Genomic DNA, 25373 nt, shown 5'->3' with positions numbered 1-25373 from the left:
CTCTATCTCGTAGTTTTTCTTTCCTGTGTTGGGTCTTGGTGATGTGAGCGCACCGCTCAGGAGTCGGACTTCAGTTCCCAGCACTGTACATGTACATGTACAGTGCAGGTGTGTACATGTATGGGTGCCTATAGCTGCAGCATGGCTACTGTTGCTAACACCTACAACAACACCTGGCGCGTGGCAGCCTACACCCCTGCCATCAACAGAAAAAGAGACTGAATTTGTTGCGCTTTCTTATTTTCTCTTACTTCTTAGGCCACCAAGGCGCCTGGATGAAGGTTTGGCTCTGTGCAAACGACACCACGCCAACGGACATAGCAGACCCAAAGGTTGTCCACAACACGGAACGTGAGCTGGCAGTGGCACGAGCATGTCTGTCAGTGGCGTTGACTCTTCTTACTCTCTGCTTAGCGTTTCACATAGCCTTACCGTGAGTTCACATAATAAGTAACTTATTCTGGTTTCACAACTCTTCTTTTTAACTCCATTGCAGGGTGAGTAGGCTGGTTTAGATTCAATCTGCTGCAAACTGTACAACTGACCATTCTTTTATTTATTTTCCTTATTCCAATTAAAAAAGAGGAACAAAAGTTTACAAGTTATCCGTTTTGTCCAACACTAACGGTTATAAGCAGAATACTGTAGAGTCAAAAAATGTGCAACAATTAGAACGTGATGCAGCTAAGCATCAGGTCGTTGAATGTCATGATCTCATCAGTCAGTTTTGTGCTAATTGTTGCACATTTTTGACTCTACAGTATTCTGCTTATAACCGTTAGTGTTGGACAAAACGGATAACTTGTAAACTTTTGTTCCTCTTTTTTTAACTTTAATCCTTGGCTCTCCATCCGAGTTTATTATTTTATACCAAGCAACACATGTACGTGGCTGGGGTAGCCAATGACCATTTTTGCGTGGCGATTGCAGGGTTTTTATCGTACTTCTATGCTAGAGGCTTTGCCAGTGTTCCAAACGTTGCCCAATCCTGAATGGCCCGATGCCACGACATGTGACGATAGTAAACCGTAACATAGCCCACCATGGCTAAATATTCATATTATTGTTGTCTGCCTCCATCCAATATGGCAAAATTGTAAACCAGGGTGTTATTGCCTCGATTGTGTGTTGCTTTGCACAGGGAACTTCGACGAGATGCCAGCGGTGTGATCTTCGTGCACCAGTGTGTGGCTTTGTGGATTGTTGTCATCAGTGATCTGGCACATTTCGTAGTGGGAAACGACAGGACCCTCTTGTCCTGCATCTTCATCAGCGTGCTCCTGTCATTCTTCGTGAAATCGGTCTTCTTTCTAGCAGTAGTGCAAGCTTTTCACCTGCATAGACACATCTGTCACGGCCACAAGCCACCCATCAGTCATTACGTTCGCAAAGCAACGTTAGCGGCCTACGGTGAGTAGCAAAAACAAACCAACACTACAGTACTGTGTCTCCCCACTGCCACGCAGCCCTCCGCCTCAGTTGTTTTTGTGTACTGCTCGCCACATCTGTACGTTGAGCACTCTGCTTCTAGCCGTACCGATCGCCCTTGTTTTTATAATCATAATATACTTTTGAAGTACATGTGCTTGCAATGGTCACTGGCCAGGGACTTGCAGTGCCAAGACACAATCTAGTGTTTGCAGAAATTTCGGTACTAAGAGGAACTGGTCTACAAAGCATTATTCCCAAGGAGATTTGTCTGGGAGTGTTACGTCAATTTGACCTTTGATTTTGTTGGGAAATTGTTTTCTCCCTTTTTTTCTCTCCTGCCTCGCTCCCACAGGTATTTCTGGATCTATAGGCCTCATCACTAGACTGGTAGCGGGATTTGATCTGGGAACACCAGACAATCCGAAGAGCGCAATGCCGACAAAGTAAGCTCACATCCTGCACAGGGATGGTTAACGCCTCGTAGATGTGTTTGAGCTACATGTACATGTAGGTGTCAGGCCGTTGTTGAACGTCTACGTAATCCCTCGTCAGGTATGTGCCTAGTACTGGTAGCAGTCGCACTATCTCACTGTATACTATCTCGTTACCTTGATGGACGGTTGGTCTTAAGTCGTAAATTATTGGTCCTTTCTATTTAAGGACAGACTCGGATGGAGAGCCAAGGATTAATTTATAGCAAAGGAAAGGACCAAAGAATTACACGTTACGCTATAATGTCCACTAACACCACCAGTTACTTGACAATCAGCTCATGCGATATTTATTATTTTATTGTTGTACATAACGCTGAGTAATTACACGATGTATAAAAACCAGCATTAAATGCTTCCGGGAAGGATTCACCAAAAACAAACAAACACCATGACTCAATGCAACTGCGCATAATGGAAAGCTGCTTCTATTTTCAAGCGCGATGATATTGCATAATAAAACCGACAGACCGTGCTGACGTTCTACAACTCGCTGGCTAACAGCTTATTTAGTTGTTGAAGGGCGCACGCAAGACGTGCTAGAACTGATGGTCAGCTACATGTAGCTGTGGAACGTCAGTACCGTCGGTCGGTTTTGTGCAATGTCAGCGCATGAGCTGATTGTCAAGTAACTAGTGGTGTTAGTGGACATTATAGCGTAACTGATAGTTCCTTTGTCCTTTTCTGTTCTGTTTACTTCAACCAAGCCGGTGGGGCCAATAGCCTTTTGACACAAACGTGTTTGCTCCTACAATTTCAGGAGCAACCAACTTCGTGAAAATAATGATTGTCGTCTGGTGTGATTTATCCTCAACTCCTGTATTCATTTTCGCCGCCTACATTGTGTCTACTATTGCAGGTGCCAGCGAGAGCAACAACTGCGAGACATCCTGAGCGGCTCTCTCACGTTTCTAATTGCAATGGTGATTTCTGGCTTTCTCTTCGCACGGATCATGTATACAGCCAGGACGCAGTCTGCAAGGAATCAGCCAGCCAAAGACGTTGGCGCTCTGCATTATCTGCACCAGGCGCGTGTCGCGGGGTCGATGTTCGTCCTTGTCGGCCTGGCGTGGTTCGTAGGCTCTGTGATATTGTTTATCTCAGTAGCCGAGGGAAACCTGGTGTTCATGGTACTCATCTCGATAATGGGAGTGGCAACGTTTCTGCTCAAGATTCCTCTAGATACCACCTTTCGATCGGCAATGCGCAGGCGATATGCAAGGTCGCATGTGGCCAATGTTTCCATTCTGGACCGAAGACCGTCACCATCGGCACTAACCTCAACGCCAGTGAAAAACGGCGACCGGGCAAGTGTGTCCGCAGACGTATAATTATGTGGAATTGAATTAAGTGTCACTGAAGCCAAGACCTCAGGTTGGAGGTGATATTCCAGTTTGACCAGCACAGTCCCAGCTCCACTCGCCTAGTCCAGGTAGTAATAGATTCACTCCCACCCATAAAACCGTTCTTCATGACTCTTTAAAATTTAATAATGTTCCCTTGTCCCAAATAGAATACTTCAAAAATTAGTATTGAACTATCATATGCGATCAATCTTGTCCATGCGTTTATACAGGGATATGCCCCTGTGGAATTTCCCTCCCCCACCTTCTACATACATGTACATACAGTTCTGATTCGCAATAATTTTAATTTAAAAATTCTAAGTGCGAGATCTATCATTCCACATAGATGTGGAATGTATGAATTTCTTTGCTAAGGTATCACCAGACTTTTACTGTACACTCTATCCATTCGCCTCTGAGGACATTATCTGCTTTCAACAGAACAATAGTTATTTTGATTATAGAAACCTCGACAGGCTCTTGCTTTTAGGTTTGTCCCTAGATATACCTGCATGTAAATGTACATTGTACATGCAGAGTTTGCATGTCATTACAAAACTGCAGAGGGTTTCCAAAGATGCGGTTCATTGACCATTGTAAGCGCTGCTTTCTTGAAAGTTTATCATTGTTCATATTATTTGTGCACTTACGCATCAATGTCAGCAGTGGTAATAATAATAGTAGTAAACACAGCTCGCATCTTCCCTGAACCTGTTAGACAGGAGCAGAGTCGACGCATCTGTCAACAGTGTCAAGCCAAGTAAGTCTATCTCCTGCAGCTTGGAGAGCGCTCTCCACGGAGAGATCCGCTGCCTTCAGGTCGTGCCGAATCGTATCTATCCACCGCAATGGCGGACGGCCACGGGTTTTTTTATGTCGTTTGTGTTGATTGATAGCTCCAGTGCTTGGAACGAGGCGGATTCTGGACCCTCTCGCACCACATGGCCAAACCACAGCAGCGGTGGTAAAGCGGTCACAAGTTCGCACGTGCTGAATGTGCTTAGATAAACACAGAGCATTGGGTGCGGCATGGAAATAAAATCTTCGAAAATAGAAAAAATGACAAAAAAATTATTAAAAAAATTAAAAGCAACGGCAATAGAAAAACATTAACAAGACGCACCTGCTCTTCGTGTACATAAAGGTTTGCGGCGTAGAATGAGCAGTGTGCTCATCCTGTATTCCGAATGGTGGTCGTTAGTCTGTAAAGTCACGATGACAAGGAGGACGAGTAAGACTCAGGTGGCGTTCGATTTCGCCTACACTTTTCATGTCGTGAACTGCAACGCGAAATTTCGGACATTTCGCTCGGAAACGCAATCGGAAGGCGATTCGCGGATCCGTGTGAGACAGTTATGAAGTTACTACGTTGCAGATATCAGTGCACACGATTGTCATGTATGACCGGCAACTATCATGCAAGCGCTAGTTCTTTTCTTTCAATCCTCACCACAAGACGAAATTTGCGACTGAGGTCGTCTTCCATGGCATTGGAGTGGCACCTGGAATGCGACATTCGCCTGGCCAAGCCTCCGTACTAGCGGCAGGAAAGGTGTGTTCGTAGTATCCGAGTTGCATGTCCCTGCGTCTTATCCGAACATACCTATAGTATGCATCAATAGAAACATGCTCCGAATAATGTCCGTACTAAGCAAGACTATAATAATCCTATCAGAGTATACATGTGCATGCACCAGGTGAATTCCAGTGTGAGCACTGAGAGGAGAGACTCTACTTCGCCAATTCGTGCACGCAGCATACTACAGGTCTGCTCTCGATATAACAACTCTCACTTGTACATAAACCTTGCTAGTAAGTAAAAAAATCAAATCCCGCGCCGAAATAGCATCACTCCCATACAAATTTTGTTCTACACAACATAATCCTACATAACATAAACCTCGACATAACACACGCTACGGCGGTCCCCGACGTGCGCACTCTCGATACAACATAAATTCAAGTGCACCGTACGATCAAGCGGTAGCTGTTGCTAGGCAGTTTAGGCCAGTTTAGTCCTACATAACGTAAACCTCGGCATAACGCACCCTGTGGCGCGCTCCCCGAAGTGCGCACGTCGCGCACTCTCGATATAACGTAGATTCACGTGTGCGGTACGATCAAGCTGTAGCCGTAGCTAGCCAGTGTAATCCTATTGTGCATAAATTCTGCGGCATTGATGGTATGTGATGTCGATGGTGGTACAGTGTGTATAATATGTTTGCACGGTTAAATCCATCTTGTAATAGCCTTCATTTTGAGGTACATCTTGTATTTTACACACGGTTTTCTACATAACATAACTCTCGATATAACATAATTTTTGCGTGGTCCCAGAGATTACGTTATACGGAGAGTAGACCTGTAGTATCAGTGCCGCAGGACTGGTACGACATGTACATGACATTGTTCATGAACGTGCTGTGATCCTTCGATCTTGCACATGTACATTTTAGATCTTCATGTGCAAGTACACTGTACCAACAGCCCGTGCAGTCTACCGACCGTTGTTGCAGACTTGGTGCTAGTGCTGAGCTGTCTCGAACGAGGGACTGGGAGGGTCTTTTCAAGCGCTACCTATCAAAGTTGGATTGCTTATGACAGGTGCGCGCTCTCAAAAGGGATTTGGGACCTATCATGCGTGTATATGTGTCATGCATGGGACAGCCCTGATGGCCTGAGATTACACGCATGTTGACAGTCATGATAGGGAGCTTCAGTCTCATGAAATTTGTGTGCACTTTACGTGTGTGAACGAAGTGATGCTCAGTGACCCAACGGCAGCCGTGTACGGTTTATGGAGGCTCAACCACGTTCCGCCAGAGTGTGAGTGAAAAATCAGAATGGAGCGCATTGTGCAAGCTGTGAGGGTGCTCTGCTGAAGATGTTTCCGAAGCCCGAAATCAAAGCCCTTGAAGCTTCGTCTTCTCTTTCGCTTGTGATTATTGTCACAAGAGAACTTGCTTTTTCGAAGTCTTTCTTGGCATTCTTGATTTCATAGTAAGGGCTAAAATAGAAAGGTGAAGGTGATGACACTTCGACTCAGATAAAATAGGTCCAACCCATGTAATGCAGTCTTCCGTTGCAACAGACTTGAAAGTTGAAGGGGAAAGTTTTCAATCAAGTGTATGGCCGTGCTAATGTAATGATATCAGTGCTGATAATTTTTGATTGTATCAACGATCGTTAGACTGCACGGGCTGTACATGGTGCAAGAGACAATGGAATGGGTCGGGTATCAGGCTAGGGGCCAGTCTTGCATGTAAACAGACAATGGCATTTGCCCGTTCACAGAGTACAGACCCAGTGTCAGCACAACTCACGTTTTTTCAGTACAACTCACTTTTGTACTTGTCCCATTCACATAATAATGGTGTTGTCCAAGTACATAACAGTTGTGCATTCCTCATCAGACTCTGTCCCTCCTGAACTGACCAATGAGAACCGCTGTGCTTGCTGTACATGTCCATGTACATGTACATATATACAGATAATGTGTGGCTAAAACAAATGTCATGGCGTACATGTACATGTACATGTACATGGAGATATGAGGCAGCATGAAGATAGAGATACATCCTCCCACGATATTGAAATTGGCCATGGGGGGGGGGGGGGATGATGCAGTCAACCTAGGGCCGTACCACCCATCTTTCTCTAGGTGTCACTCTGTCAGGCATTATCGAGAGCTATTTGCAAGCGGCCAATTGCCACTTGCAGGTGCGGCCTCTCACTCTCAGGAGTGATTTCTGCGCTTATGTACATGTACATGGCATGAATGGACAAGCAACGAGAGTCGAGAGCACCAGATTTTTGACCATCCAATGACTACATGCACGTGCATGTTGTTGTTATTGTTTATTTGGATTCGCGATAATAATAATAATAATCATAATTTAAACACACGGCGAGGAGACAACAATTTGATAACCGCAATCAATAAAACTAGCTGAACCGACATTTGTGTACTTTATTCATGCAATGTAAAAAAACGGTGGAGACGATGTGCAATAAAACGATGAAAATATATGAAGAAATGGTGTAGGGAAAAAAATGTTTGAATCCATATTTTTTCCCTACACCATTTCTTCATATTTTCATCGTTTTATTGCACATCGTCTCCACCGTTTTTTACATTGCATGAATAAAGTACACAAATGTCGGTTCAGCTAGTTTTATTGATTGCGGTTATCAAATAATAAGAATAATAATAAAATTAAAACAGATTTGCGCCATGCTGCAGTTCTTTACACTTTGCTTTGTGGGTATATAAACAAAATTTAATACTGATCCAGATTTCTCATTACTGTTTTCTGATGATCGCTTAGTGCGTGAAACTCGGAGTAAAAACACTTTCTCTGTCCTCCTATTGTTTGAACCAGCTCTACCACTCGGTATTGAGCACTCTCTTGGACAGCCTGGAACCTCTCTGTTTTAATAATAAAATTATTGTGTCCAATAACAGGAATTTCAATATCCATGTAGACAGCGAACAGCTAGATAAAATACCGGTAATTGAAAGGTATTGCATTTACATTTAGTCCTACAGTGGTCCCATCTGGATGGGCATACATGTGCAGTGTACATCACAGGAGTGGTGATTCGGGGGCGGTACTACTAGTGCTCTAGAACGTACAGACAATTCATTAGCGCCCGTTGACAATAATGACAATATTTTAAATTATTTTTACTATGTTCCCTTTCCCAGCTCGAACTAGGGACCGGCAGATTCTGCTCGAAAGGGTGGCAGATTCTGCTCGAAGAGCAGTGAAATTGGCAGAACCATACAAACCTTATGGCGGGCAATTCCTCGAATTCTGCTCCATTTCATTTATCCACATAAAAAACACATACCAAAAATGCATGAAACTTACCAGAAAAAGTACCGAGTTCTGCCAATTTTTCTGCTGGCAGAATCCGCCGGACCCTGGCTCGAACATAGTAAAGAAAGAAAATAGTACTGAGACTAGACAAGCGTGACAACTACTATGATGTCATACTAAGGACAGATGATGGTGTCATCAATGACTCATCATGATGTACAGATGATGTCATCGTGACCTTTATTTTCTCGTGTTCTCAGTAGTGTAAGTGTATGTGGTACGATCGCCTCTTGGACTTCTTGTAGGTAGTTGATAGCATGAACATATGCAGGCTACTGGTAGTGAATTAGATTGGAACGCGGCAGCAAAACCAAACTGAGATGTGCCAGAACGACTCGCGGCGTGAGGGATTCGGAGGCCAGCGTCGGTGTGGAGGCGGCTTGTGGTCGACATTGAGGGAGTTGCCAGGGCACACGTTGACAATGGCGCGCCTGCTCGTCCAGGGATGCCCCTCCAACACTAGTGGGAGGGTTATCTGGCTACGCAGAAACTCACTGTCAATGCAACACAGACTTGCTTCAGTACTCTTATGGAGCAGCTTTAGCTTTATGCATGTATTTGTGGATGTTGTCTGAAACGAAATTGTTCATCCCCTTCCCACCACACGGAGGAAATATCTCGTTTCGTGGAACAAAACATTGGTATCTAGATGCCTTGATAGACAATAGGATTGCCCAAAGACAATAGGAAATGATGACTCGCTTAGAACAGGGCCGGGACTCTTTGTCTTCTTATCTTATCGCTCAGGAGCGTGGCATTTTACTTCCCCGTGGAATCTCGTATTCACAGGCGATCGTGCCGTGCATGAAACTGTAAGTGCCTTACCACCAAACAGTCTTCCGTCTACATTAAATGTATTTCTGGACAGTTTTCAGAGTTGAGCATTGTCGACCACCTGTAGCATAAAATCACCCTCCCCCCCCCCCCCCCCCCCCCACACACACACCGTAGTCGCCAATATTTCTCCGCGTAATACGGTGTGAGGATGGTCTACTCTGATATAAAAGGAGTTGTTGTTTAGTTATTGTTTAGAGTCACGTTATTGTCTGTGCGAGTAAGGTGATTGATTGTGAGTCTTAATCGGGAGATATTCTTCACGTGTTGAGTTTGGACGATGCGGGTGGTCAACGGTGCCAACATGCTAGCGCTCCGACGCGTAGGGACATGCTCCGTGCTACTAGTATCTTTACGTAAGTTTTTCCTCATTTGCAATAATAACATTATTATTATAGGCTCGAAGGGTGTCAATCAACTGTTGAACGGAGGAGAGTTAGTTTCTTGTATGACTCAGAGTCGAAGGGTCTTTTATAATGATCTTATAGGAAAAAAAGTGGTCCAAGGAACTACAAGTCATGCTATATTGTCTAGTAACACCACCACTTAGTTGACAATCAGCTCATTCGATAACATTGCACGACGCTGACCAACGGTGCTGGCGTTCTACACCTAATTCAGAAGTAGTTGCCAATCAGCTCTAGCACGTCGTAGACGCACGATCCAACAGCCTTCTAACTACTGGGAAGGTGCTGAGTTACAAGTTATAGACATAGGAGGGGAATGTGCGCGGAATCACGACAAAGCACAATCAGAAAGTCTCTGCTGTGGAGTTCGTTCGCGGATCTTCATCAGTATATTGATGACGCTCCTTTTTGTTTACAAGACCATTGGACAATACGGTCAAACCACGATTCAAAGACGCAAAGCAACATACCACACAACTAAGTTATGCGGCTCTATGTCGATGACCAACTAGAAGGGGAGCTAAGCGAACACAAATCGTGCAAAACTAAACGCCTGAATAATAAAAATATTATAAAGTGCCGTGTTGAGTAATACACTACTATACTTCGACAATGAATATCTAAATGGACCATTGAACAGCAGTAGCCAGCAGCAGTGATTGCTCCGTAAGCTAACACATTATGGCAGTGGACAGTATCGTAACTTGTACATCCTTGGTCCTTTTTCTTTCCTATACAATCCTAAGAAATTTATAGGCTAAATGACAATCTTCATTCGGTAAGTTGTGGACAGCTACTGTTTCCCGAGTCGTCAAGAAGACTCTCTCCTAGTCCTGTATTACAATTATCCTACCACATTGCCAATCCTATTCTCCAAAAATTTCTTTGGTGTTGAGAACCATGGTATTTGTGTGTTCTGTGCTGACATTCATGCTTCTCCAGTGATTCATGGCATCGTGTCGGACACTGCAGGTAGTACGGACAATGCCACCGTCCTGGATGTCCACACATCTGACGCATGTAGTCCTGTCAGTACTGCGTTCAGGTTGGAGAATGGAAGCAGATATCCCAGCTGCAGTGATGTGAACGAGGTAGCAAGTAGTCTTGGTGGTCACTTCGTCGCAGCGCTTCTAGACGGTAGCTCAGTCCTGAACATGAGTGACGGAGAAATTTCAAATTTGCCGCTGAGCGTGTGCACGGAACCATGCATGAATCCGAACGCTACGAACACATCATCTCTTGACAACGCAGACATTCCTAGGGAAGAAGAGATATACTTCCTCATAGGATGTGGGTATGCCGCAGAACACATCCAAGTCGACGAGTCAGCAACACGTTTACAGAGCGTGATATATCAGGTATGCCCCGGTATTCTGGAACTGTATTTATTTTGTTTTATTGGAAATGTTAAGTCGAACGGACAAACACACCCAATGCTGTCACGACGGCTTACTACATGTCACACTGTTTCCTTGGTGTTTAGTTTGCTTACAGTAGAGAAATTGAAAGCACAAGACAATGAGTGTGGGCCATAACATTCTTCATGTGGCCTACACTTTCCATTCATTAACCCTGCAAAATTGTCACCTGGTGAATTCAAAAGTGGGGTGAAAGTTTTTTGCAAATCTTGTTCGTTTACTTGCATGTAGCTCAGCAACTCGACAGCATCTTCGGCGCTGGAAGACTGGCTATTTGGTGAGCACGTGGCTTTTTTTCCTTTTTTCGTATTTTTTACAAAAACCACACACCATTTGACGGCACAAAGCATGCAGAGCATCCCTCGTTGTTCCCTCCTAACTCACATGATGGTGATCACTGCACGGGAGGTCGCGCGGTTTCCTGCAGACTTGAATTGACAGTTGAACGATACGCGACTGCTACCCAGAGCAAAGGGAAATTTTGAATTTGTTTCGCTTTCTTATTGCGCTTAGGCCACCAAGGCGCCTGGATGAAGGTCTGGCTCTGTGCAAACGACACCACGCCAAAGGACATAACAGACCCAAAGGTTGTCCACAACACGGAACGTGAGCTGGCAGTGGCACGAGCATGTCTGTCAGTGGCGTTGACTCTTCTTACTCTCTGCCTGGCGTTTCACATCGCCTTTCCGTGAGTATACATAATAATTAACTTATTCTGGTTTCACGAGTCTTCTTTTTAACTCCATTGCAGTGTGAGTAGGCTGGTTTTGATTCAATCTGCAGCAAACTGTACAACTGACCATTCTTACTTCTATGCTAGAGGCTTTGCTAGTGTTCCACACTTTGCCCAAGCCTGAATGGCCCGTGGCCACGACATGTGACGATAGTAAACCTTTACACAGCTCACCATGGCTAAATATTCATATTATTGTTGTCTGCCTCCATCCAATGTGGCAAAATTGTAAACCAGTGTTTTAATGCCTCGATTGTGTGTTGCTTTGCACAGAGAACTTCGACGGGATGCCAGCGGTGTGATCTTCGTGCACCAGTGTGCGGCTTTGTGGATCGTTATCATCAGTGACCTGGCGCATTTCATAGTCGGAAACGACAGGACCCTCTTGTCGTGCATCTTCATCAACATCCTCTTGGTCTTCTTCATGAACTCGGTGTTCTTTCTAGCAGCAGCTCAGGCTTTTCAACTGCACAGACACATCTGTCACGGCCACAAGCCACCCATCAGTCATTATGTTCGCAAAGCAACGTTAGCCGCCTACGGTAAGTAGCAACAAAAAAACAAAAACACTATAATACGATGTCTTCCCCCTGCTACGCAGCCTTCCGCCTCAGTTATTTTTGTATTGCTCTCCACATTAGTTTGTGCTTTTATGCACTCGGCTTCTAGCTGCGTCGACCGCTCTTGTTTGTACAATCATGTACATGTACAGCAAAAACTGTAACTAAAAACCACCGTGACTAGCGATCAGCCTGGTACTGCAGACCACTGCGCCAGGCACGGACGGTCGCCCATTCACATAATGGTTGTGAGGTGCGAACCTCTAACTGAGGTCCACCTGCCACTAAAGACCGCTTTCTCTGTCGCCAAGGGGTGGTCGCTAGTCACAGGTTTTACTCTACTTGCATGGTCATTGGCCCGGGACTTGCAATGCCAAGACACAATCTAGTGTCTGTAGAAGTTTCGGTACTGAGATGAACTAATCTACAAAGCATATTATTTCTAATATTTGTCTAGGTGTGTTACGTCAAGGTGACCTTTGATCTTTTTTCTCCCTTTTTTCCCTCCTGCCTCGCTCCCGCAGGCATTTCTGGATCGATAGTCCTGACTATTCGCCTTGTAGCGGGATTCGACCTGGGCACACCGGACAATCCGAAGAGCGCAATGCCGACAAAGTAAGCTTACATCCAGCATAGGGATGGTTACGCTTCGTAGATGTGTTCGAGCTACATGTACATGTAGGTGCCAGGCCGTCGTTGAACGTCTACGTAATCCCTCGTCAGGTTTGTGCCTAGTTGTGGCACTATCTGACTGAAATTATTGTTTCTTTCTGTAGGAGGATAGACTCGGATGGAGAGCCAAGGATTATATTTATTTATAACAAAGAAGAGGACCAAGGAAATACAAGTTGCTCTATAATGTCCACTAACACCACCAGTTACTTAACAATCAGCTCATGCGATATTTATTATTATTATTGCTTTATGATTGAAATGTGCGTTTCGCTTCGAACGTCAGCCAAACAAATTCAAATAATCTCAGGACGGAACAAACTTTCCAGCTACCTAACACTATCCTTCAGTTGTCGATTTGTGATGTTGAAGAAGAAATGGCTCCAACTCCAAAGGAGGCAGCGTCTCAGGATCCTAGTCGACTCGAGCATTTTGGGTGCGGATTTTGTCGTCAGAGGACTCCTGTTGCTTCTCGCGCAACACAGAGAAGGCCTGGGGCTGAAATCAACATCCCACTGCGATGGGGAATTGTCACGGAGTACCAGAAACTCCTGGCCGATCGTTCTCGAGTGCTTCCTGGCGGATTGAAATCGCTGCAGTCGCTGTTTCCTTGGAAGAATCAAGTTCAGCAAACCCGTCATCCAGAAACTCGTGCAGAAAGCACCTGCATCGCTCCGTCCAGTTTGTGCTGATCTCTCTCGCATCGTTCACGATGTGGCGGCCGACGAATCAAGAGCACAGAAGAGATCGTCGAGAAGTTGATCGATATAAACAACCGCCCTTGAGGTCGACTTTCAGGCGACAACCTGGCTGGAAAACTGAAGCGCAGAAAGGGTGAATACGTGAATGGTGCGGAGTCCTAGCGGACTCCTCGGACCCGCGATCGCGATGCGTCACAAGAATTGAAGATCGCCAGTCTCCGGGGCCAGTGGATTCGTGAAACAGGCAGGGAAGAGCACACAGTCATGGTCTGATGCAGCTGACTGTGCACATGTGTGACAGTCATGTCGACACAGATCAGACTCAGTAGTTCTACGCGCGCGGCACACGGTGATGAGAAGTGATTTTTTTATGCGTGGTGGTTTACTTGTTCGCCTCATTTGAAAGTGTCGTGGGAGCGTCAGGCGAAAACACCTACAGCCACCATTCTGGCAGTCGTGCTGCACGAGGAGGAGGCGAAGTCGATCGTCTAAATCGTGCATATGGAGTGAAAAAATCAAGGAAGCCCAGTGTAGCTTGGAGGAGATGAAAAAAATGTCGACGTTTTGCAGGTTGACGCACTTGAAGAAGCGCCCTGAGACACCAGCAGAGATGAAAACTAGAAGGTCTGGCCAAGAAACGACACAGTAGTTATCTATCTATCGTCTCTTGGTCGATTTTTTAGTACAGGTGCTCCTTTGGACATAGGCTTGAGTTTTGAAGCGAAGCGCACATTTCAATAAGTCGGACCAAGTAGATAAAGCCGGTGGGGCCAATAGCCTTTTAAGTTAACAAAGGTGTTTGCTCCTACAATTTCAGGAGCAACCAACTTCGTGAAAAATTAATTAACAATGATTGTCGTCTGGTGTGATTTGTCCTCAACTTCTGAATTCGTTTTCGCTGCTTACATTGTGTCTACTGTTGCAGGTGCCAGCGAGAGCAACAACTGCGAGATATCCTGAGCGCCTCTCTCCCGTTTCTAGTTGCAATGGCGATTTCTGGTTTTCTCTTCGCACGGATCATGTATACAGCCAGGACGCAGACTGCAAGGAATGAGCCAGCCAAAGACGTTGGCGCTCTGCATTATCTGCAGCAGGCGCGTGTCGCGGGATCGATGTTCGTCCTTGTCGGCCTGGCGTGGCTCGTAGGTTCTGTGATGTTATTTATCTCAGTAGCTGAGGCAAACCTGGTGTTCATGGTGCTCATCTCGATAATGGGAGTGGCAACGTTTCTGCTCAAGATTCCGCTCGATACAGCCTTTCGTTCAGCACTGCGCAGACGATATGCAAGATGGCATATGACCAATGTCTCCATTCTGGATCGAAGACCGTCGGCATTATCCTCAGCGCCATGGAATAACAGTGCCCGGACAAGTGTGTCTGCAGACGTATAAATTTGTGTAATTGAACTAAGTATCGCTGAAGCCAAGACCTCAGGTTGGATGTGATATTCCAGTTTGACCAGCACAGTTCCAGCTCCACCCGTCTAGTCCAGGTAGTAATATATTCACTCCCACCCATAAACTGTTCTACATGACTCTTTAAATAATGTTCCCTTGTCCCAAATAGAATACTTCAAAATAGTATTGAACTATCATTTCCGATCAATCTTATCCATGCCTTTATACAGGGATTGGCCCCCTTTGGAATTTCCCTCCCGCCTCTTCTACATATTATGTACATGCATTTCTGATTTCCAATAATTAAATTCTAAGTGCGAGATCTATCATTCCACATAAATGCATTGCTGAATTTCTTTGCTAAGGTGTCACCAGACTCTTACTGTGCACTGTATCCATTCGCCTCTGAGGCCATTATCTGCTATCGACTAAACAATAGTTACATGTATTTTCGTTATGAAAACCTCGAGAGGCTCTTGCTTTTAGGTTTGTCCTTAAAATATACCTGCATGACGTGCACGCACTAAGTGAGTTCCAGTGTGAGCGGAGAAACTCAACTTCGCCAGTTCGTGCACGCAGCATACCGGCAGTGGCCGCAGGACTGGTACGACATGTACATGTCCATGAACGTGCTGTAATCCTTCGATCTTCCACATGTATATTGTAGATCTTCATGTACATGTACATATGCAAGTACCAACAGTCCGTGCAGTCTACCGACCATTTCTGCAGACTTGTTGCTAGTGGTCCTGAGCTGCCCTGAATGAGAGACTGGGAGGGTCTTGTCAAGCGCTGCCTATCAACGGTGGATTGCTAATGACAGGTGCGTGCTCTCACAAGGGACTTGGACCATAATAATTATCATGCATGTGCATGTACATGATTGTACATGTATGGGACAGCCCTGAGATTCCCCGCATGTGGATAATCACGATACTCAGTGACCCACGGACAGCCGTCTGCTGACTCAGGATATTACGGTTTATGGAGGCTGAAACGGGTTCCGCCTGAGTGTGAGTGAAAACTCAGAATGGAGCGCATTGTGCAAGCTGTGAGGGTGCTGAGCCGAAGAAGTTTCCGAAGCACGAAACCAAAGTATTCTATGAGCTTAACGGCCTTCGAAGCTTCGTCTTCTCTTTCGTTTTTGATTATTGTCACAAGAGAACTTGCTTTTTCGAAGTCTTTCTTGTCATTCTTGATTTCATGGTATGGGCTCGAATAGCAAGGTGAAGGTGGTGACACTTCGACTCAGATAAAATATACGTGCAGAGAAATCAAAACATATGTTTGGATGCCTGATGGGTTGTATTGAAAACCCCTCCCATGCACCCCCACTCCTATCCAAACAAGGTTGTCATTTGTGTCGAAATCAATTCGTTTTTCTTGACAGTACTGGCTTTCGCATGTTTTGAATCCGTGTGACATCATAGCACACATGGGTCCATTGACTTGGGTCACACGCGTTCACATATCCGGTACGTTAAACATGTTTATGGTTTACCTCACCAATGACTACCTGTATGCATAGACATGTACACACACCCCATATGTGTGTGTGTGTGGGGGGGGGGGGGTATGTACTCTTGATATAATAATTATGGGCTGGACAAACTGTCCACAGAGAACAGACTCACTCATACAGAGTACCAAATGCCTACTGAATAATCCGAAATACGCCTTGTACGGGGACGGGCTCTCCCTCTTATCGGTCAAGAGCAACGAAATGTACTTCCCTGTACAGTCTCGTGTTAACTGAGCATCGCCCAGTATAAGTGAAGCCCCAAGTCCGTCGTGCAGCAAAAATATCATTCAGTCTACGGTGCGTGTATTTCTGAGCACCGCGTCGATGTAGAGTCTCGGTTGAGGGTAGTCGACCACCGGTAGCATGAAGTCATGTGCCGGTAGGTCCAGAACAGCGCTCCAACGGTTAGCAACACACACACACACATTGACCTCGAGCATCTATATGTACTGTACGCTTACTTTCGTACTCCATAGGAGCTCCTTCGTGGATCCCACTTACTGGTAGATAGAACCCTGCGAGATTTCGCAACGGTGTAGTGCGATGTGGAGAAGGTTTACACCTGATGTTGTCAGTTGCCGCTAATGTTTCATGGTGCATGTCAGTGTAAGGTGATCGCTTTCGGATTTGGTAGATGCTCTCGTGAACTGAATTTGAGAGATGCAGCTGGGCAGCACCGCCAGAGTACTAGCGATCCAAAGCGTATGGACATATTCAGTGATACTAGTTTCATTGCGTAAGTTTCTTTTGTAAGCAATGTTGTAACTTAAAGTGGCAATCTTCCCAATTTGAAAAACGGGGAGGTGATAAGAGTTTAAGGATGGCAATAAACAGAATCAACTTAAGCGTCATTTGACGAAGTTTTTATAGAGATGCCACGAACAAATTCTAGAGAAAGTGGTGATGGACAAAGAAATAACGATGATGGAAATGTAATGTGAAGAACAATAATAGGAACGATGAAAAATATAAAAATGAATCGAACTAGCTTTCGCACAACGCTCATCAGGAACTATGATATCGGCAAACAACAACGACACAGAAGAAGACCCAGCGTGACAGCAACACTGGACATGATCGCCAACGATGAGGACGATGGCGGAAACGGCACTGGCGGAGGAACGTCTAGCAGAGAGTTGAGTGAGGGAGAGACAGTGGGTTTGGGAGAGTGTGAGAGTGAGTGTGGGCGCGTGTTTCGACGTCGTAAGTCTTCTGTGTATAATCATTTTGGTACCTCGTCCTCAATGGTGCCAAGTGTATTCTGATTCATGTTTCTCCGTTTTGTATCGTGGACCTCATCGTTATCAGTTACAGGTGAAGGTGGTGGAGACTGTTTTCCAACGCATTCATAAGCCTGACCTTTGTGTTCAAAAGGAGAGCATTATCTATTTGAAATTGCTCAACCGGTATATTGTTGTGTAAGCCTGGCCTCTTCGGGCCAGAAGTTTGTCACTAGTGTTGTTTCATACTTGCATTTTGTCCCTTTGAGTGTTTGATTGTTATCTTTCACGCACATGGTATCTTGCAAGGATACTTTGTGATAATTGTTTGGCATTCTTTAGGTGTTAATTATCACTATTAGTCCTATAAATAATAGTCTGTGTTGCAATTTGTTAATAATTAGTACAACGATGCTTCCTGATGAGCGTTGTGCGAAAGATAGAAGGATGCATTTTTATATTTTTTCATCATTTCTATTATCGTTCTTCACTTTACATGTCCATCATAGTTATATGTTTGTCCATCACGACTATCTCTAGTATGAGTTCGCAACATCTCAATAAAACCTTCGTGAAATCACGCTTCAGCTGGTTCTGTTTATTGTCAACCGTAAATCTTCCCAATTCGTCAAGGATATACTGGATACACTCCACTGTATTGAAATTATCATGCCACATTGTCCATCGTCTTCCCCAAATATTGGCTTTGATGTTGTGGATAAGCGTCAGCGCGCTTTGTGCGGTTATTCCTGTTTTCTCCAGTGATTCATGGTACAGTGTCGGACACTACACTTAACACGGACAATGCAACCGTCCTGGACGTCCACACAGCTGACACATCTAGTCCTGTCAGTACTGCGTTTTGGTTGGAGAATGGAAGCAGTTATCCCAGCTGCAGTGATGTGAACGAGGTAGCAAGTAGTCTCGGTGGTAACTTCGTCGCAGAGCTTCTAGACGGTAGCTTACTTCTGAACAGTAGTGATGGCGAGACTTCAAACGTGACGCTAAGCGTATGCATGCAACCATGCAGGAAGCTGAACGCTACGAACACATCGTCTCATGACAAGTTAGACATCTTTAGGGAAGACAAAACGTCTTTCCTGATAGGATGTGCATATACCCCGGGACACATCAATGGATCGGCAACACGTGTAAAGAGCGCGGTATATCAGGTATGCCTTGTAGTTTGGAACTGCATGTATTTCATCTAAAATCGAACGGACTAACATACGCAATGATATTGTAACAGCTTTTAAATACATGTGCATGCACATGCTTCGCAGTGTCGGCTGTGATTAAATTTTGGTTTGCTTGCCAAAGAGAAATTGAGAGTAGCTTAGGGAATTAGTGCAGCGCAAAACATTCTTTATGCGGATTACAGTCATGTTTGAATGATTACTATTCAAATTCTCCTCTCGCGTGGGAAAGCAACAACCCTCGAAAACTAGGGCACAGATACATCTAAAAATAAGATAACAAATAACTTGAAAATATAATAAGGACTGCTTTCGCCCAATTCACTCGTCTGGTTGATGTTTTGACGAATGTGTCTCCAGAACGATCTTGTCACGTAAAGTGCTGGCCAGAGAAATCCAACCTCATGAATAAGGTAGCGCAGCGTTTGAGTGCACAGAACAGTGTTTGTTGTAGTGTTATGGCTGCGTAGCGCCCGGCGCTATTTTATTGATGAGGTCGGATTTCGTATGTCAGTGCTGTGCATGACATTGCATAGTCTGACTGGAGTGTCATTATCATTCATAAAAACGTGACAGCTGGGCGTGATTAGCAGAGACTAAGTCATCCCTTGCGTGGGAGAGCCACAAACGCCATGTAGAAGTGTACCTCCTTCCGACTTTCAAAATAAAAAAGTAATGAAAGGTGTTGTGTAACTCCTGTTCCTCTGCTTAGGTGAACAACTTGGCAGCAATGTCGGCGATGGAAGACTGGCTATCCGGTAAGGATACAGTACTCGTTTTATTGCTTCATTTCATCTCTAAGTATCTACTGTTGTACAATTTGGTGTCAGTCGGTCAATAGGTTTTGCCGCCGAGAAGGGATTGGTGCTATCTTGTTGGTTTACGGAGTGTAGTGCTCGATGGAATTATCGTGTGCTATTGGAAGGAGACATGAGTTTCAAGGGTAAATATAAGTCAGCAGGAACAACTCGAGTTCCTGTGTAGTGGGCAAGATACTTATAGACGATCAAGGGAACTTGTCGAACGGACAAGTGGCTACCTTCTGTAACGGTGTCAATATGTGGAAAACAGTATGCAGTAACAAAAGGAAAAGGCATAATAGTGAAAATAACAATGTAGAAATGATTCGAACAGGTTTTGACACAACACTCATCAGGAATAGTTGTTGTGCTAATGGATAAATGCAACACGATTGAAGTTTTTTTTATAAACAACCATTGCATGTGTTTAAACAATAGCAATAAAGAGAACAAATTCTGCTGTCATCGTCACACTACAACGAAGTCATGAACGTTTTCCAAAATAAATTTTCCTGTCCCATTCATCAGCGAAATGTCGTGGCTGAAGAGACATATCCGTGCTAAACAATGATTAAACAAAATATGGTGCCAAACTAGAATGAAGAAAGGTGAGACAATGGAAGTGCAGTGAGAACTGGGTGCAAAGGGCACAAATAATATGTGACAGGAAAATCGATTTTGAAACTTTCATGACATCGTTGTAGTGTGGCGATGACAGTAGAACTTGCTCTCTTTGTTGTGATTTTGAAATCGTTGTCTCCGCGTCGATCAAATGCATTTGTTGTTCTTCTTTTCATTGCCCTAAACTTTCCGGCTTTAGACCACGACGTCGCCTGGGCGAGGGTTTGGCTCTGTGAAAACCACTCCATCCAAGAGGACATGACCAACTCAAGCATTGTCCACTATACGGAAGTTGAGCTGTCATTGGCACGCGCCTGTCTGTCAGTAGCCTTGACCCTCCTTACTCTCTGCCTAGCGTTTTACCTAGCACTACCGTAAGTACAGTAAACAGTAGATTGTTAATTTATTATCTTTTGAACTCATTTAAGTTCAAACGTGCATAGGCTGGTTTCATTCAGTCCGCCACAAACTGTTCAGGGGCACCCGACCCTGCTTACCTCTGTGCTAGAGTACTAGCCATTATTCCAAACTTGACATGCCTTGATTGGCCAGCGACCACGATACAGTCTGTGGCGATTGTAGACTCTTAAAAAGAACGAATTCTTTTAATATTCACAGGGCAAAACACACTGGTCACAGACTTCCACAATTTTGGCTGACTGTGTCTACACTCACACATGTACATGTACCTCAGTGTTCTGTACTGCGAAGTGATGGCTTCTGCAATGTAGCTATTTGCGATAATAATATATATCATTACCGCCCTGCGTTATTATCATTGCTTTCTACAGTGCTGGTAAATGAAATCCGACCCCTGAGCGGTGCGCTCACATCGCAAGGACCCAACTCGGGATGCGAAACAGAGACCGCTAGAATGTGAACCCACCGCTCAGGGGGTCGGATTTCGGTTGCCAGCACTATAGTTAAAATTAATGTACTGTTCATGTAAGTCTTCTTTGAGAAGCCTCTATTGCTAATTACATGTGCACGTGTATTGGTTTGTAAAGAGAAAAGGACCTACAAGTTATTAGTTATGACTAAAAGTCCACCAAGGTAGCGTTTTTGAGAGGTAGCGTTTTTGAGTTGTTGTTAGACCGGTTTGTCCAAAGGTCCTTTACTAGTCCCGACATCATCATCGCGTAGCGTTACTCATTCCATGTTGCCTTGGGACATAGCTCGTACACATCGCCGTGGCGCATCCCTTCACCTCATTGGAACTTTTCGCACCTGCGCCTTCCAAGTTGAAAGGTTGTTGCTTTGCGCTTCGTAGATGGGCTCCAGCTACATGTTGTCATGTAGGTGTCAGATCGTCGAATGTCTCAATATCCTTGTCAGTTTTGTACCTCGTTGTCGCACTATCTAAGTGTACATTATCTCGTTACCTTGGTGGACTGTTGGTCATAACTAGTAACTTAGAGGCCCTTTTCTCTTTACATTATTACTATTGGCTCAACATGCATCTGAGTTTTTATTTATTGGTTTCATTATAATTTTTTCATGTTTCCATCCTGTGTGGAAAAGTGGATAAATTTTCACTTTATAGAAAAGGAGAAAAACCAAGGAAGTACAAGACACGCTATAATGTCCACTAACACCACCAGTCACTAAATAATCAGCTCATGCGATAACATTGCACGACACTGACTGGCTAACAGCTCTAGCACATCTTGGATGTGCATTCCAACTGCCTTCCAACTTGAATGGTTCCAAGTTGGTGGTGTTAGTGGACATTATAGCGTAACTCGTAACTCCCTGTTCCTTTTTCTTTCCCATAAAATTAATTAATCCTTGGCTCTCCATCCGAGTCAATTCTCACCACTCTTGACTTTTTCATGATCCCGGGAGAACCGGGTGTCATAGCCTGTACATTCTGGTGAGGCAAAATAGAACTTGAAGAACAACCCTGTCATTTCAAGTGGGTGTTGTTTTCGCGATGGTGTGTTGCTTTGCACAGGGAACTTCGCCGAGATAACAGCGGTGTTATATTCACGCACCAGTGTGCGGCGTTCTGGATGGTTGTCTTACTGGATCTGGCACATTTCATTATAGGAAATGAGAGGACCCTGTTGTCTTGTGTCTTCATCAACGTGCTACAGATGTTCTTCATGATATCGATCCTCCTTCTAGCAGTAGTGCAGGCGTTTCATCTGCACAGACGAGTTTGTGCCGGCCACAAACCACCCATCAGTCGTTACGTTCGCAAAGCAACGTTAGCCACATACGGTAAGAAGAATAAACCACCCACACTTCGGCACTATGTCTTCTGCACACAAGATATCCCCACTGGGGGATCCTAGAAACATTACTTTAAGGTATTGTTATACGTTGGTGAGTTGCGGAACAAGCGTTTTAGGAAGGGGTTGGGTTTAAATTGGTCCCAGCGCAGCGAATCTAAACCTACGAAATTCAACACCCGAAGCCCTCAATGCCCCTACGTAAGTGCCCTAGGACAAAGACGAACTTCCAAGGTCCCTGGTCAACGACGTGCAATACCAAGACACATACCATACTAGTATTGGTAGAAGTGCCCGCACGAGAACGAACTGGTCCTCATACATTTTACAAGTAATTTAAATTTAAAAATGCAACGGACGGCCGTCGTAGGTCAAGGTGGCACTGATATTGCCCTTTTCTTTTCTCTTGCCTCGATCCTGCAGGTACTTCTGGATCGATAGTCTTGATTACTAGGCTTGCAGCAGGATTTGACCTCGGCACACCTGATAATCCTAAGCCAGCAATGCCGACAAAGTAAGCTGACATCAGTGACTTCACCTGATTTTCAAACTTGCTCCAATCCCTTCGATTGTGGTCTCATTCGATTCTCCAGAGCATAGCATAATAATAGGAATCTACAAGTACTCAAGTTAATCTAATCCGCCCAGCCATTCTTGAGATAGTGATTTGATGTGCACCAATTTGGACTTTCGCTGGAAACAGAAAATGAATGGAAGTGATGGGAGAATGGCGAAAATTCAAGACAACTGCACCGCCAGCGCATCCAGTGCACTGTACAGTGCACATGCCTCCTCACTCGAAATTTTTACCATACGCCTCGTGCCCTGCTTACTCTTTCTCTGGATCTGAATGTGCACCCCTTACGCATTATAATTATAATTATACTTTATTTAGTTCTCTCCCCTCTCTTGCCCCCAACCCTCCCCGCTCGCTCTCTCTCTCCCCCCCCCTCTCTCTCTCTCTCTCTCTCTCTCTCTCTCTCTCTCTCTCTCTCTCTCTCTCTCTCTCTCTCCCTCTCTCTCTCATTTTTTTATTATACTTTATTTAGTTCTCTTATTTAGTTCTCCTGCTCCCCAACCCTCCCCGCTCTCTCTCTATCTCTCTCTCTCTCTCTCTCTCTCTCTCTCTCTCTCTCTCTCTCTCTCTCTCTCTCTCTCTCTCTCTCTCTCTCTCTCTCTCTCTCTCTCTCTCTCTCTCTCTCTCTCTCTCTCTCTCTCCTCTCTCTCTCCTCTCTCTCTCTCTCTATCTATCTATCTCTCTCTCTCTATCTCTCTCTCTCTCTCTCTCTCTCTCTCTCTCTTCTCTCTCTCTCTCTCTCTCTCTCTCTCTCTCTCTCTCTCTCTCTCTCTCTCTCTCTCTCTCTCTCTCTCTCTCTCTCTCTCTCTCTCTCTCTCTCTCTCTCTCTCTCTCTCTCTCTCTCTCTCTCTCTCTCTCTCTCTCTCTCTCTCTCTCTCTCTCTCTCTCTCTCTCTCTCTCTCTCTCTCTCTCTCTCTCTCTCTCTCTCTCTCTCTCTCTCTCTCTCTCTCTCTCTCTCTCTCTCTCTCTCTCTCTCTCTCTCTCTCTAGCTCTCCCTCTCTTTCTCTCTCTTCTATTGGCGCGCCTGGTTGTGATGAAGCCGAGACCCAAGGTCGGCAGAGCATCCCAGACCACGCCACCACTCCCCTTATTCATGGCTCACACATGACGGGTTTACGTGGCTCTAGTAAAAAAATAAAAAATAAAAAAATATATATGACGAGTCCACAAAGGACGAAACCGTTCTGTCCGCAGATTGAGTATATATATTATATTGCATACATGTACTTGAAAACAAGTTCGCTCATAGAGGAAGACGAAATTGTCTCACCGCCTTGAAATTTCTCATGGCCAGTGTTTTCTCGACACTGAAAACTATGGAATAGTCCGCGATGCTGCCCGACCGGAACAACCCGAAATTCATCCCATGAAAAAGCCCTGAGCGACGCGCACCTAAGGTGCTTCGTGTGGAGACGGGACTTCAGGTCTCAATGGCCCGCACATCACCTCTGTCAGATAAAGTAATGCAACCGGATGAGCACTTTTCGAGCAGACAAATCAGCAGAACCTCAAGTCCTTCGAGCGGAATTTTGAGCAGACTAAAAGCAGAATTGCTTTTTTCCGGGCATTATGTGCCAGTCGCTATCCCAAACTCTGAAATTTATATTTTTCACCGGACTTCCCCTATAATTACTTCAAAAGACTATGTCTGCTCCTCCAATTGTTCCTTCAATTAAACGTTCAAATATATGGAGCACTGTTGGTAAGATATTATGATTGCCTTCTGGAGTCACTAGATTTGAGCTCCTGTATCTTTTTTGCTGCGTATGATGTGTCGACTGTCGCAGGTGCCAGAAGGAGCATACAGTGGGAGATACCCTGAGTCGCATCATCCCGTTCCTATTCAGCATGCTGACTTGTGGGGTTCTCTTCGCACGGATCATGCACAGAGCAAAGATACAGACGTCAAGGAGTCAGCCAGGCACGGACGCTGGCCTTTTGCACTACCTCCATCAGGCGCGAGTCGCCGGATCCACGTTCCTCCTGGTCGGCTTGACCTGGAGCTTTTGCTTTCTTCTGTTCTTTTTGACAGTAACACAGGGAAACCTATTGCTCATGGCACTCGCCTCCGTAACGGGAGTAGCAACCTTTCTTCTCAAGATTCCACTGGACACAGCATTTCGTTCGGCACTCCGCAAGCGATATAGAAGATGGCACACTGCGAATGTTTCCATTCGTGAAAGAAGTTCTCCACCATCTGCACAATCCTCGGTGAAAAACAGTAACCTGGCAAGTGAATCCGCAGGCTCACAAGTATGTGAAGTTAACTAAAGGATCGCTGAAACGGAGACCTGAAGTTGAAGGAGCTACATGTACATGTACCGTACAGG

The 25373-nt window shown here is 45.0% G+C and overlaps 2 protein-coding genes across 2 annotated transcripts; both read left to right on the top strand.

Annotated features, from left to right (window-relative positions):
- The first annotated feature begins 9219 nt into the window (after positions 1-9219).
- On the top strand, positions 9220-15527 carry LOC135812744 (uncharacterized). The gene is made up of 7 exons (XM_065325993.1): positions 9220-9341; positions 10335-10750; positions 11042-11087; positions 11324-11498; positions 11817-12085; positions 12628-12718; positions 14402-15527. The coding sequence occupies exons 1-7, from the start codon at positions 9266-9268 to the stop codon at positions 14865-14867; spliced, it is 1539 nt and encodes a 512-aa protein (XP_065182065.1). The 5' UTR covers positions 9220-9265; the 3' UTR covers positions 14868-15527.
- Positions 15528-20455: 4928 nt separating this feature from the next.
- Positions 20456-25373, top strand: LOC135812743 (uncharacterized). The gene is made up of 4 exons (XM_065325991.1): positions 20456-20606; positions 22187-22455; positions 22890-22980; positions 24831-25373. The coding sequence occupies exons 1-4, from the start codon at positions 20491-20493 to the stop codon at positions 25312-25314; spliced, it is 960 nt and encodes a 319-aa protein (XP_065182063.1). The 5' UTR covers positions 20456-20490; the 3' UTR covers positions 25315-25373.

Source organism: Sycon ciliatum, chromosome 3, assembly GCF_964019385.1.
Source record: "Sycon ciliatum chromosome 3, ocSycCili1.1, whole genome shotgun sequence".
In the NCBI taxonomy this organism is placed as follows: Eukaryota; Metazoa; Porifera; class Calcarea; order Leucosolenida; family Sycettidae; genus Sycon; species Sycon ciliatum.
This window is presented reverse-complemented; position numbering and strand designations above follow the sequence as displayed.

Bases quoted from the DNA above. Each gene is read 5' to 3' on its own strand.
- LOC135812743 (XM_065325991.1), top strand. From the start codon at position 20,491: ATGACCAACTCAAGCATTGTCCACTATACGGAAGTTGAGCTGTCATTG. The intron at 20,607-22,186 runs GTAAGTACAGTA...TGCTTTGCACAG, and splicing joins GCGTTTTACCTAGCACTACC to GGAACTTCGCCGAGATAACA. The intron at 22,456-22,889 runs GTAAGAAGAATA...TCGATCCTGCAG, and splicing joins AGCAACGTTAGCCACATACG to GTACTTCTGGATCGATAGTC.
- LOC135812744 (XM_065325993.1), top strand. From the start codon at position 9,266: ATGCGGGTGGTCAACGGTGCCAACATGCTAGCGCTCCGACGCGTAGGG. The intron at 11,499-11,816 runs GTGAGTATACAT...TGCTTTGCACAG, and splicing joins GCGTTTCACATCGCCTTTCC to AGAACTTCGACGGGATGCCA. The intron at 12,086-12,627 runs GTAAGTAGCAAC...TCGCTCCCGCAG, and splicing joins AGCAACGTTAGCCGCCTACG to GCATTTCTGGATCGATAGTC.